This window comes from Aquarana catesbeiana, linkage group LG04 (genome assembly GCF_042186555.1).
Source record: "Aquarana catesbeiana isolate 2022-GZ linkage group LG04, ASM4218655v1, whole genome shotgun sequence".
In the NCBI taxonomy this organism is placed as follows: Eukaryota; Metazoa; Chordata; class Amphibia; order Anura; family Ranidae; genus Aquarana; species Aquarana catesbeiana.
The window spans coordinates 2132760-2146379 of NC_133327.1; the positions used below are offsets into that span (position 1 = coordinate 2132760).

The 13620-nt window shown below is 42.3% G+C and overlaps 2 protein-coding genes across 10 annotated transcripts in view; one reads left to right on the forward strand and one right to left on the reverse strand.

Annotated features, from left to right (window-relative positions):
• KHK (ketohexokinase) overlaps positions 1-13620 on the reverse strand; it is a 213405-nt gene that overhangs the window by 151032 nt on the left and 48753 nt on the right. The gene's annotated exons all lie outside the window — the stretch shown is intronic.
• The window catches only part of LOC141138995 (putative deoxyribonuclease tatdn3-B), a 28830-nt gene that overhangs the window by 14843 nt on the left and 367 nt on the right, over positions 1-13620 (forward strand). For 5 of the 6 annotated variants that reach the window (XM_073624754.1, XM_073624753.1, XM_073624749.1 and 2 more), the window contains 4 exons: positions 86-195; positions 1296-1351; positions 6614-6726; positions 9718-9798. In XM_073624754.1, the coding sequence (XP_073480855.1) occupies positions 86-195; positions 1296-1351; positions 6614-6726; positions 9718-9798 (360 nt within the window). The remainder of the gene's footprint in view (positions 1-85; positions 196-1295; positions 1352-6613; positions 6727-9717; positions 9799-13620) is intronic. The other variant, XM_073624752.1, reaches the window with a different exon arrangement.

Below are 13620 nucleotides of genomic sequence, written 5' to 3' on the forward strand. Positions count from 1 at the left end.
TACTGCCCTTTAAATCAATGTGCTGCCCTCTAGATTGGTTACAGTTTGTTTTCAAATAAATTAGCTCTGTTGTGTCTGTTCTCAGGTTGGCCTGGATTTCACTCCCCGGATCGCCAGCACAGATGATCAGAAGGAAGAGCAGCGTCAGGTGTTCATCAGACAGATTGAACTGGCCAAACACCTAGGACTACCACTGTAAGACCTTTACTGAGTATTCTCATCCATTCAAACATGGTCTATATGTCGGGAATATTCCTTATTTGGCTTTTTTTTTTAAAATCCCCTTTACAAATAATACACAGCTCCTTATGTATGTGCTACCTTTTGCCATTGATATATTTCCTTTCATCACTACATTAGTCAAAATGAGGCCCTGATACTGTAATGTTGTATCACTGCAATTTAATAGGCAGTTTAAAACACTGAATGCAACTGCTTAAATTGTCCACGGAAGCAGACAAAATTTGAGCTGCGAGTGGCCCTGTTAACACCTTCCCTCCTGACGTCCTTCGATCAGGAAATTGAAGGAAAAAACTGTTGGCTGAACATCGGCTGCATCCAATCAGAGGCTACCCCTGTTTGGGTGTTCTCACAGCCTTTACCCCATTGACACTGTGTAGCGTGCATGGAGTATTCAATAGATTTTTCTTCTTCAGCCAGCAGGGCTGAAAGACAGAAAACCTATAGCCAGCTTTACACTGCATGACTGCTAAATCTGGAAACATACAGCAGTTAATGCAAAATTTCATTCAAAGGAAATGTTTCTGTACAAAGAACTTTTTTACTTACTTGGCACAGCCCCCCCACCCCTCCCCCCGTCCAAGTGGATCTCCAATTGTGGAACTACCTGTCCAGATAGCCTACATTTCTAGGAACAGATATATGAAAAGTGTGCTGCCAGGATAAGTTTCATGTTGCCCATATTACCCAATCAGCATCCACATGCCATTTCTACATTTCACAATTTGATACAAATCAAAGATTTTAATTGGTTGCTATTGGCAAAATGAGCACTTAATATTGGCATTCTGTTTCAGTCTCATTGCATGGCTGCCACTAATGTATACAGTGCAATATGGGTGCATAAAAGAACATCTTTGGTTGTTCTGGGCAATAAGAACTGTTTGTTCTTTCATTTGGTGTACAGAAGATTTTTGTTCATTATATATGCAAACTGATCAAAAACATACATACGTATAGATATGAGACAGTATTGTGTCATTAGAAGACGAGGATATGTTGGCTTGTGCCATAATCTGCTCTGATCTTTTCACACTTTGTTTTCTCACTCCCAGAAATGTTCACTCCCGATCAGCAGGAAGGCCGACTATAAATCTTTTGAAGGAACAAGGTACAGTGTCTTGTTTAATTATTTCAACACGTGGAGATTTACTAAAAAATAACATGGCTCCTGTGTGCATATCAGTATCACAGAGCCCTGTGATAACTAAAAATGCAATAACAGTATTCCCTTGGATTACGAGCAAAATTGGTTCCAGAAGAATGCTTGTAATCCAAAGCACTCGTATATCAAAGTGAGTTTCCCCATAGGAATCAATGGAAACTCGGATAATCCGTTCCACAGCCACTGCTTCTCTATGCAGTACCGCATGTGACTAGAGGTGTGGGGGTGCCGGAGACACTCGGGAACGGGGTGTCTCCGAGCGTCACCGGCGCCCCGGCACCTCTGGCCAAATGCGGTAGTGCACACCCCAGCGGCTTGAATCCTGCTCATCTTGCGAGACAACACTCACAAAGCGAGTCAGGATTTAAGAAAAAAAAAATTAGCTCGTATTGCGAAGCGCTCGTAAACCGCGTTACTTGCAATCCGAGGTATTACTGTATATCGCAGCTTTGCAGCCCTTAGATGTGGTGGCTGCATTAATTTTTTTCTTTTAGACTAAGAACATTTTCAGAAGGTACAAAATAATACCTGTTAATCTTGTTATTATGAATTAATATTCACTGATCTCTCCAACGATGTTATCAGCTTTCCCAGTTATCTTCAATGAACTACAAAGTAACACCCCTTTATGTAATAGTCGGGAGAACAGCCAAGGTTACCACAATGCTCCTTCAGAGATACAGTGCAGTGAGTGAGTGTTGTCACTCTTTTACTGAGATTTTTTTTAAGTTTTCCAGTATAATGAGAAATAAACCAATACAAAAACTAAATGTACACTGAAAATAGCAGCATACATTATAGAAATGTTGTTCCCCGAGTGCAAAATAAAAGCAACAACAGTCTAATGCCCCGTACACACGGTCGGACTTTGTTCGGACATTCCGACAACAAAATCCTAGGATTTTTTCCGACGGATGTTGGCTCAAACTTGTCTTGCATACACGCGGTCACACAAAGTTGTCGGAAAATCCGATCGTTCTAAACGCGGTGACGTAAAACACGTACATCGGGACTATAAACGGGGCAATGGCCAATAGCTTTCATCTCTTTATTTATTCTGAGCATGCGTGGCACTTTGTCCGTCGGATTTGTGTACACACGATCGGAATTTCCGACAACGGATTTTGTTGTCGGAAAATTTTATATCCTGCTCTCAAACTTTGTGTGTCGGAAAATCCGATGGAAAATGTGTGATGGGGCCTACACACGGTCGGAATTTCTGACAACAAGGTCCTATCACACATTTTCCGTCAGAAAATCCGACCGTGTGTACAGGGCATTATACTGTAATGGGATATAGGTAATAAAAACCCTACAGAACATCAGTAAGAGTGGGATGATCATCTGAGGCTTTAGGGGCAAAAAGATGCCAAAGAAGAAACAGCATCCAGACTATTGAGGCAATATCAAAACCAACAATGTCTCCACCATTCCATAGCACATATGAAAGTTATGAATAAGGGGCCTGGCCCCTAACAAAAAAAAAAATGTAGGCTGTCCTACCCTGTTCATCTGGAGCCTACTACATGAGCTCAGCAATGAGAGAGGGAAGCACATAAAGGCAATCTGCAAAGATAATAGAGAGAGAAAGCAGCAGGGGGGAGGGGGAAAAAAAAGGGGGGAAGGGTACCCCAGGTTTTTTTTAGGCTGGATGACATTGAAGCTTTACAGGTCTATAAATCGATAAGGTCATTTGAGAGGGAGGGAAGTGGTCCATCCAGGGCTGACAAATCCGTTGGAAATTGTCGCACTTGTCCTTAAGGATCGCCGTCAATCTTTCATTGATGAGTGTACCACGGGAGTGTTGTCACTCTAGAGCAGGAAGTGTGTTACTCTCAGGATCACCGAGTGAAAATAAAGAGAAGACTGAAAGAAAAAAAAAAAAAAGAATGCAGCCGCCACATTTAAGGTATTGATAAGCTGCTGTATATTACATTTTTGGCCTTGGGTTGTGTGTTTTTTTTTTTTTTTTTAATTAGATGGGCCCCCAGGTGGTTTATACCATAATGTACCAGTATCCACCACATTATGAAATGACAGACTTACCTTTCATAATGTGCCCTCCAGCCCTGCACTGTCACCGATCCAATGGGTCTTGGGCGCTGGTTTCCATCTGTACCCGGGCCTCCTTCTGGGTTTTGTCTGTTCAGCCGCTTGATAGGCCATGATGACGACACTCCCGCACATGCGCAGGGGAGTCGCATCATAACAGCCCAGATCAGGTGCCGTAAATGTACACTGAGCTGCTCATGTGTGGTACGGTGTTAATGACAGGTGAGAGAAAGGAGGAAGCATTTATGACAGAAGAGACTGATAGTCACTTCTGCCCAAAAAAACGTGCCTGTCGGCAATTTTTTTGAAAAAAGTGACTTAAATACCACCAAAAGTTTCTGCCCCTGAGACGATTGTCATCCGAATAGGATGTCTCTACTATTAATGCCCTCTTTGGGACGAAGTTGCTGATAGAGCCAGATATTTGCCATCTAAATATGATAGAAGAATCTAGGATCCCAGATCTTACCTGTACACCAATAGTAAGGAGTCTGTTTCAGGCTCGTAAGCTAAGAGCACAAAAGTGGATGTCACTGTACCCCCCAACAATAAGAGTGGAGAACACGAATAAAGGAAATTATAATTCAAGAAAAATATATTTTCTTTACATAGAGGTTGAGAATATATGGAAGAGATGGTTGGATATTTTGGATTGTACGCTGAGATGGGATAGATGAATTTCAGGAGATAATATAGAGAAGGAGGGTTGGGTTTGGTGTTCTTATAAAAAATTATATTAAAAATTATTTTTTTTATTTTTTTTTTTTATTATAATTGTTTACTAAATTGTTTGTATCATGATTTTCAATATGTACTTGGGATGTATGTGTGTTTTGCTTTGTTTGATTATAAAATGAATAAACAACTATTTGATTTAAAAAAAAATAGGATGTAAGGGGACTTCCCTTCAACAAGGACACTGAAAAATAAAAGCCTTTCCATATTTTATCATTGTAAAGCAGTGAAGCCCTGATTATTTCAGAGGTCTGTTCCTCCCTTCCCCAGTCTTGGTCCTGGTGTTCAGGATGGTAGATTATATCAGGATGTGTTCAGGTTTTAATATTTCATGCTATTTTAGTCAACTAAAATACGACTAACACTAAAACAATTCAGATGACTAAAATACGACTAAAACTAAAATGGCATTTTAGTCAAAACGAAATCAAAATTTGACATTAAAATTAACACTGGTTATATATCACAACAGCTAAATCTGTATCTGTAGTGCATGTTCAAACCAAAATACCATAAATAATAACATGTTATTCGATTTTTACTCCAGGAGTAAATAATGAGTTTGGAAATTCTAAAAAAATGCTTAAATAATGCATTATAATTTGCTAAACCCATTCGATTTATAGTCAATTAAAATGAACTGGAGATTTTAGTCTACTAAAATACGACTAAAATGATTCAGATGACTAAAATGCAACTAAAACGGCATTGCCTATGACTAAAATTAAATCAAAATTTGATGTCAAAATTAACACTGTTAGATAGCACAGACTTTATCAACCTTTTTATCCGAAAGGAACCATGAAAATAAATTTCAAGTCACGGGGAACCCCCTACTAAAAGCAATTAATTGAGGTCAGCGAGAGATATGCCCCTTGCATTGGTGCTCAGAATGCCACCCTTACAGATAAATAAAAGGATCATTAGTGGCATGTCACTAGCTTTGCTTAGTGATGTTGGCCTTAACACTATGAAAACACTATCGGATTCAAAGCAGAGTTCCAGCCTTTTTAAAAACAAAAAAAAAAAAACACCCCTGCGATGGTCGCATCTTGCACAATAAATTCTGGCATTTGTAGTAAATTAACTCTTTTTTTTGTAGAATGTTGTGCAAAGTACTCACTATCACCACCTTAGTAAGTGCGCTCCCATCTTTAGTGTGGGCATCTGAAGCCCACTCGTAGCTCCTTCTGGGTTTCCCGATCTCGCGCCTGTGCATTGCATGGTGCACTCCTTTTGCAGAGGCTGCCTATTGACTCCTGGGATTGATGACATTTATATACCAGGAGCAAATGGGCAGCCAGATGTGACATACCTCGCCGTGGCAAGGTACTAAGGAAGTGTACCTGTTTATTGGCCAAAATAGGTAAGACGCTCTACAAAAAAAAAAAAAAAAGATCTGTGATTTATTGCAATTTTATCAGCAACGCGGGGGGTGGGGGTGAACTTTAAAAATCAGGTGGAACTCCGCTTTAGGCCTAGTACACATGGGCCAAATGTTGGGTGGCATTGGCCGATTCAATAGAAACCGGCCGACATTCAGCCCGGAGGTCCGATAGAAGCCAGCCGTTCGTCCAGCTTCTGTTGAAGGAGCATGACCAAAAAAGGTCTGCCGATCGGCTCCCGATCAGTGCTCTCAGCCAATGACTGGTGTGTTCTGACAGGATGGCCTTCCCCTTGTCAGAACACAATAGCGCAGCAGGGGAGAACGCTGTACTAACAGCTGTCAATCAGCCCGCTGGGTTGAATGAAAAAAAAAAAAACGACATGTGTACTAGGCTTATAGTGGTAATGCATTAAGATAAAAAAAACTTTTGTGTGTAGCAGCCCCCCCCCCCCCCCCCCCCCCCAGCACCCGCTTATTACCTACCTGAGCCTCATTTCTCTCCAGCGATGTCCGTGAATGTCTAAGCCGTCCGGGACAATCCTCTTGATTGGCTGAGACACAGCAGAGGCGCCATTGGCTCCCGCAGCTGTCAATCAAAGTCAGTTAGCCAATTAGGGGAGAGAGGGGGCAGGGCCAGGTCTGGGCTCCCTGTCTGAATGAACGCACAGAGCTGTAACTTGGTTCCAGTGCCCCCTGTAGGAAGCTGCTGGCTATGGGTGCACTCGACAGGAGGGAGGGGCCAGGAGCAGCAAAGAGGGACCCGAGAAGAGGAGGATCTGAGCTGCTCTGTGCAAAACGAACTGCATAGTGGAGGTAAGTATAACATGTTTATTATTATTTATTTTTTTTTTAAATGGGCCTTTACAATCACTTTAGGTGTCAATCGGCTACAGTTAACCCCTAGTAACCTCTGGAGGAATCCTGGTTGGGAATGGCTGAGAAAGTATATGAATTCTTGCCTTCAAATCACCTCTAATCTTACAGTGCAGCAACACACATCTAGTAAAGGATTTTCTTTTTTTTTTTTTTTGTAGGAGCTGAAAAGGTTTTGCTTCATGCATTCGATGGAAAGCCCTCAGTGGCAATGGAAGGCGTGAAAGCTGGGTATTTTTTTTCCATTCCTCCATCCATCATCAGAAGTGAACAGGTAAAACAAGTTTATCACATGGAGTCTGAGCAAAAAATCTGTTAGTGATTCAGGGACTGTACAGAGTAACTAAACCTTTACAAAGGTCTGTGCAGGGATAAAAGCCGGGTACACACTACAGTTTTTTTTTTTTTTTTCCATGCAACCGTGAGCTCCATCAGCTCCGGTTGAGAGCCGCTGTACTAACCATAGGAAGTTAGTTCAGTGATCTCCTCCGCTGAGCTATTGTGTTCTGACAGGGGGAAGCCCCCCCCCCCCCCCCCAGAACACTCCGATCAACGCTTTCTGCCATTGGCTGAGAGCGCTGATCGGGAGTCAGTTAGCTGCTGGTTTTCCAGCATTCATGTCCGACATACACACGGCAGAATGTCGGCCCCTTTTTTTTGAACCGGCAAATGCCTGGCGGTGTGTACGGGGCTTAAGACAGGTCAGATAGTAGGAATAATAAAGTCAAACTGCAAACATGCATTTAAATACAAAGGTGAAATAAAAATGTGTGCAATTTCTCACTTACCAAAAGATTTTGAATTCCATTAGGATAGTCATGTGATTTAGGAACCCCTAAGAGATAGCATGCACTTTAAAGCGGAGTTCCAGTCATATTTTTTTTTTTTTACATTTTTCTGCTGCATTAAATATAAATAACAACCTTTGGAAAAAAATATTTTTTTTTACTCACCTTTTCAGGTCTGTTGCTAGGGGGTCCCTCGCAATCAGCTTCCAGTTTTTTATTTGTCAAATCTTAATTGAACAAGCTGAAGTTATAAGCTGGTCTCTACGCACAGCTGCACTCGATTTTGCATTCTCCAGTTTTAGTGAATTCAACCCCCATAAAATTAAATTAGATGTGCTATCCCCTTAAATTACTGTACTTCAACTATGAAATACTCCAAACACATGCAAATCAATATGAATAAATAGAAGTTAAATAATATACCACGTTCATGCATAAATTATATACATACATACAGTGGGGCAAAAAAGTATTTAGTCAGCCACCAATTGTGCAAGTTCTCCCACTTAAAAAGATGAGAGAGGCCACCAAACTCCACTATGAGCTGTCGAAGGACACCAGAAACAAAATTGTAGACCTGCACCAGGCTGGGAAGACTGAATCTGCAATAGGCAAGCCGCTTGGTGTGAAGAAATCAACTGTGGGAGCAATAATTAGAAAATAGAAGACATACAAGACCACTGATAATCTCCCTCAATCTGGGGCTCCACGCAAGATGTCACCCCGTGGGGTCAAAATGATCACAAGAACAGTGAGCAAAAATCCCAGAACCACACGGGGGACCTAGTCAATGACCTGCAGAGAGCTGGAACCAACGTAACAAAGGCTACCATCAGTAACACACTACGCCGCCAGGGACTCAAATCCTGCAGTGCCAGATGTGTCCCCCTGCTTAAGCCAGTACATGTCCGGGCCCGTCTGAGGTTTTCTTGAGAGCATTTGGATGATCCAGAAGAGGATTGGAAGAATGTCATACGGTCAGATGAAACCAAAGTAGAACTGTTTCGTAGAAACACAACTTGTCGTGTTTGGAGGAGAGAGAATGCTGAGTTGCAACCAAAGAACACCATACCTACTGTGAAGCATGGGGGTGGCAACATTATGCTTTGGGGCTGTTTCTCTGCAAAGGGAACAGGACGACTGATCCGTGTACATGAAAGAATGAATGGGGCCATGTATCGTGAGATTTTGAGTGCAAACCTCCTCTCATCAGCAAGGGCATTGAAGATGAAACGTGGCTGGGTCTTTCAGCATGACAATGATCCCAAACACACCGCCCAGGCAACAAAGGAGTGGCTTCGTAAGAAGCATTTCAAGGTCCTGGAGTGGCCTAGCCAGTCTCCAGTTCTCAACCCCATAGAATACCTTTGGAGGGAGTTGAAAGTCCGTGTTGCCCAGCGACAGCCCCAAAACATCACTGCTCTAGAGGAGATCTGCATGGAGGAATGGGCCAACATACCAGAAACAGTGTGTGACAACCTTGTGAGGACTTACAGAAAACGTTTGACCTCTGTCATTGCCAACAAAGGATATATAACAAAGTATTGAGATGAACTTTTGATATTGACCAAATACTTATTTTCCACCATAATTTGCAATTAAATTCTTTCAATAATCAGACAATGTGATTGTCTGGATTTGTTTCCACATTTTGTCTCTCATAGTTGAGGTATACCTATGATGACAATTACAGGCCTCTCTCATCTTTTTAAGTGGGAGAACTTTCACAATTGGTGGCTGACTAAATACTTTTATGCCCCACTGTATATGTTCTCAAATATGCTTACTGCAATATTACTTTCAGAACTGTAAAGTATCCGTAAATAATGATCAAATTCACTCAAATTTCATGATAAAACGTCCATCTAGGTGTCATTCATGACTTTGTGAATCCACCGCTGACTCTTTACACTAACTTCAGTGCACCTTCACCCGCCTAGTGAGCACACAAATTGCTTACCAGAGCCAAAGGCCTCACAAAGACAGCCCATGCATGCTTCCCGAGATCAGATTGAATTTCAGGGTTTAATGATCTCTGTTCCGGCCAATGAACGACTCTGTGTTGGCTGCTCGCCCCTTGATCAGTTGCAGCAACAATTACCAATGTTCGGATATGCATGAAATACAATTCTCTATAGTGCATTACCCGATATACAGATAAATTCTTAAAAGATATTACACTTACAATGATGTAGAACGAAAAAACTATGAGAATAAAAAAGACCTGCGCGCCACACGAGTCCGTGACCGCACGTGATGATGTCACTGCCAAAGGCTCTGCCTGACGTGTTTCATCCAATAACGTCTTCAGGGGATAGCAGATACACATGAGTGTATTAGTTGGTGCTTTTGTATGCCTGCCTGGAATTCAACTCATAATACATGCATATGTGATAACTACAATCTGGAATGTATAGTAATAGAAAAGACAGCTTTATGTGTGATATTGTATGTAATTCAGTCCTTCTTTGTTTAAGAAGCAGAAACTAGTGAAACAATTACCTCTGGAAAACATGTGTCTAGAAACTGACTCCCCAGCTCTCGGACCAGAAAAGCAGGTACATTTTTATATTAACCTCTTATTTTTTTTATCTTTGTTAGTCCTCTTGGTTGATCCCTGTGTACCCCTCCAGGGGAATCCCTGCCATTATATGGAAATAACTATCACATTACTCCGGCTTGCCTGTCCTCAAAATAGAAGAGTGCTTTTCACATGACTTGTTTTAAGGCCCAGTTCACACTGATGCGGTTTGGGAACCGTCGCAATTCTTGAGTGGTTCCTGCACCACATCACAATCTCAGGCAGTTCACACTGTGCTCTGCGAACCGCTGCGGGTGTCAATATAAAGTTAATGACACCCCCAAATCGGTTCGCAGAACGCAGTGCGAACTGTAGAATCAGATTGCATGGGTCTGAACACCCATGCGATCTGATTCCATTGTGGACAAAAGAAAAGGGTCCTGCACTGTGTAAATTGAGCCATACATAATGTATGGCTCAATTTGCACCGCACTGAATTTGCGTGTCATTTGTACAGGAATCCGGTGCGATTCCTGTACAAATGACATGCGATGCGGCAGACCGCATCAGTGTGAACCCAGCCTGAGGCCTACTACTCCTCCGCCTGTCACATGACCTGTTTTAAGCGTTACTACTCCTCTGCCTGACACTTTTCTTATATGAGAATGAATAGGACTTTGTTGGCTTCAGAGAGTAAGTAAAGCAGAAAGGAAAATCTGGTCAGTGGAATGACATAGAACATTTCCAACAGGTTTTTATTTGTAACCCTTTCCTACTCTCTCCAAACAAAATAAAATTATGTGGATCAGAATTCATTTTTTGAAGTTGAAAGCTGTGCACATAAAGTTTTATGTAATAAATGAATTAGTAGCCACAGAGGATATAAATCCACTCTGTGCGCATCAAATGCCTTTACAAACCCAGATATTAACATATAACAGTGACATCATCATTGTGCTGTACATAGCCTGTGCAGAGAGCAGAGCTGTGGAAGGGACCCAGCAGGCCCCGCCCTGTACATGCCCCTGGTAGAAAATTTCCGGTGGAGGCCGAGACCAGACTAGTCACCCTGCACAAGGAGAGCAACGGTGAGCGGTCTTTATTATAGGAAGCTCCTGCACAGAGCTAAAGCTTCACATTGGATTCCTGCACAGATTAGAAAAAAATACAAAAAGTACACAAAGATTCAAGGAGGAAGACACATGACTCTTGTAGTTAGACAATATTTGCTGATCAGAGTGCAGCTTTAAAGAGGTTGTAAACCTCAAAAAAAAAATTGCATACTAGCTCATTATGAAATACCTTAGAACGATGCCCTGAATCGGCGCCGGCACACCGCTGACAGGGCCAACATCTTTCCCGGAGTTACTTCCAAGTTTGCGGGCTCCGGCGCTGTATTTGGCCGGAGCCGCCATGACATCACTCCCACGCATGCACGGGAGCTGCCGGTCACGGCACAGGCCCCGAAAAAACGTCACGAACGGGCCGTCCCTTCAGTGCGCATGCACCGATGACGTCGGCGGCAGCGTATATAGTAAATATCTCCTAAATGGTGAAAGTTTAGGAGATATTTAGGCTACTTTCACAATGAAAGCGCCGACCGCAAAATGGGACTTTTTAATCCTTTTTTTGGGGTAAAAAGCACCCCACTAGCAGCCAAAAAGAGGTGCAAAGGCGCCGCTTTAACAGCACTAAAACGACACTAAAACGAGTGACCATTTAGCGCTGTTAAAGTGGTGCTTTTGCACCTCTTTTCGGCGGCTAGTGGGGCACTTTTTACCCCCCAAAAAAGTATAAAAAGTCCCATTTTGCAGTGCTCTCAATTCGCTTTTAGCGCTAGTTTGCACTTGCTTCAAAACATGGCTTCAGACACGCTTTGTTTAAGCTCTCTGAATGCCAGTCAAAGCTCCTGTCACTAAATAAAATGGTTAGCTTACAGTCGTGTTTACAACTTGCTTTTGCTTGGTGCTTCGACAAGGCTTTGGTGGAGCTTCGGTGAGGCTTCAGGGGCTTTGATGAGACTTCGGTGGGGCTTTAAGGGAGCTTTGCCACAGACTTCTATGGAGGCTTTGAAGATGCTTTGAAGCACCACTAAAGCTACATGGGGTATCATTTTTGAAGCGAAGCCAAAGCAAAGCAAATGAGCTTTAACAAAGCCCGTCCGAAGCCTTGTTTTGGAGCAAGTGTAAACTAGCCATTAATGTGTGTTGAAGCCGAAGCAAGTGTAGATGACCCCTTAAGGCGCTTTGAAAGAGCTGCCTATGCTAAATACAGCATTCCCAACCCGCCCCGAAGATGCTGCTACTTTTCGTAACGTCCTGCAAGCGCACCGCCCTATTGTGAAAAGACACACTGGAATGAATGGGAGGCAGTTTTCAGGCGTTTTGCAGAGGCTGTTTCTAGAGCTAAAGCGCCTGAAAACCGCCTCAGTGTGAAAGGGGCCTTACAGTATCTACAGGTAAGCCTTATAATAGGCTTACCTGTAGGTACAATTAAAGAGGAAGACTACTTCCTCTACTACTTCCTTCCCTTAAGAACCTACCAGTCAGAAACACCTTAGTAGCATACTGTGACTTAGCCTTGCTTTCAGATAAAGGGGGTCTTTTGAAATGGAACCCCTTGTGTGCAGTGCTGTGAACTGTTATCAGAAGGAATAAGCCTGTGAATTGTTATGTTATGTTATGTCATCATGCCCAGCCTCTGCATTCAAAAAAATAGCGCCGCCACAGCTGGGAAGCCGTGATCTTTTTTTGTTTTTTTTTAATTTCAGGGTTCCCAGCTTAGAGGTGAGATGTGGGGTCTTATTGACCCCATATCTCACTGTAAAAAGAACAGATCGTGCCATATTCCTATTACAAGGGATGTTTACATTTCTTGTAATAGGAATAAAAGTGATCAAAATTATTTATTTTTTTTAAAGTGTCAAACTAAAAAAAAAAAAAAAAAAAAGTCAAATTAACAATAAAAAAAAAAATTAAAAAAATTTAATGTGCCCCTGTCCCCGTGAGCTCGCACGCAGAAGCGAACGCTTACGTAAGTCCCACCCACATATGAAAACAGTGTTCAAACCACACATGTGAGGTATTGCCACGAACGTTAGAGCGAGAGAAATAATTCTAGCCATAGACCTCCTCTGTAACTCAAAACATGTAACCAGTAAAAAATTAAAAAATCGTCGCCTATGGGGATTTTTAAGTTTGGCGCCATTCCACGAGTGTGTGCAATTTTGAAGGGTGACATGTTCGGTATCTATTTACTCGGAGTCTCTATCTTTCACATTATGCAAAAAAATTGTGCTAACTTTAATGTTTTGTTTTTTGTTTTTTTAAAGCATGAAACTGTTTTTTTCCCAAAAAAAAGTGTTTGAAAAATTGCCGCACAAATACCGTGCGAGATAAAAAGTTGCAACGACCGCCATTGTACTCTCTAGGGTTTTTGCTAAAAAAACATATATAATGTTTGGGGGTTCTATGTCATTTTCTAGCAAAAAATGATGAATTTTACATGTAGGAGAGAAATGTCAGAATTGGCCTGGGTGCGAAGTGGTTAAATAACAAACAGGTTTATAATTGCCTGCTCTGTGCCCTGAACCTCCTCTTCTCGGGTCCTCCACCAGTGATTCTTTGTGCTCCCCTCTGACAAGTTCCCCATTAGGAAGTACCTTCCTATGGGGGCAACTTGTGCTGCCTCGCTTCCGAGTCTCCCTGTCTGCATCTATTGACACAGACAGTAGGGCTTGGCCCCACCCCTCGCTCCTGCATCACTGGCTCTGATTGACAGCAGCAGGAGCCAATGGCTCCCCCTGCTTCTGCAAAGCCCAAGAGACCAGGAAGTGAGGAGAGAGAAGAGCTGCAGACAT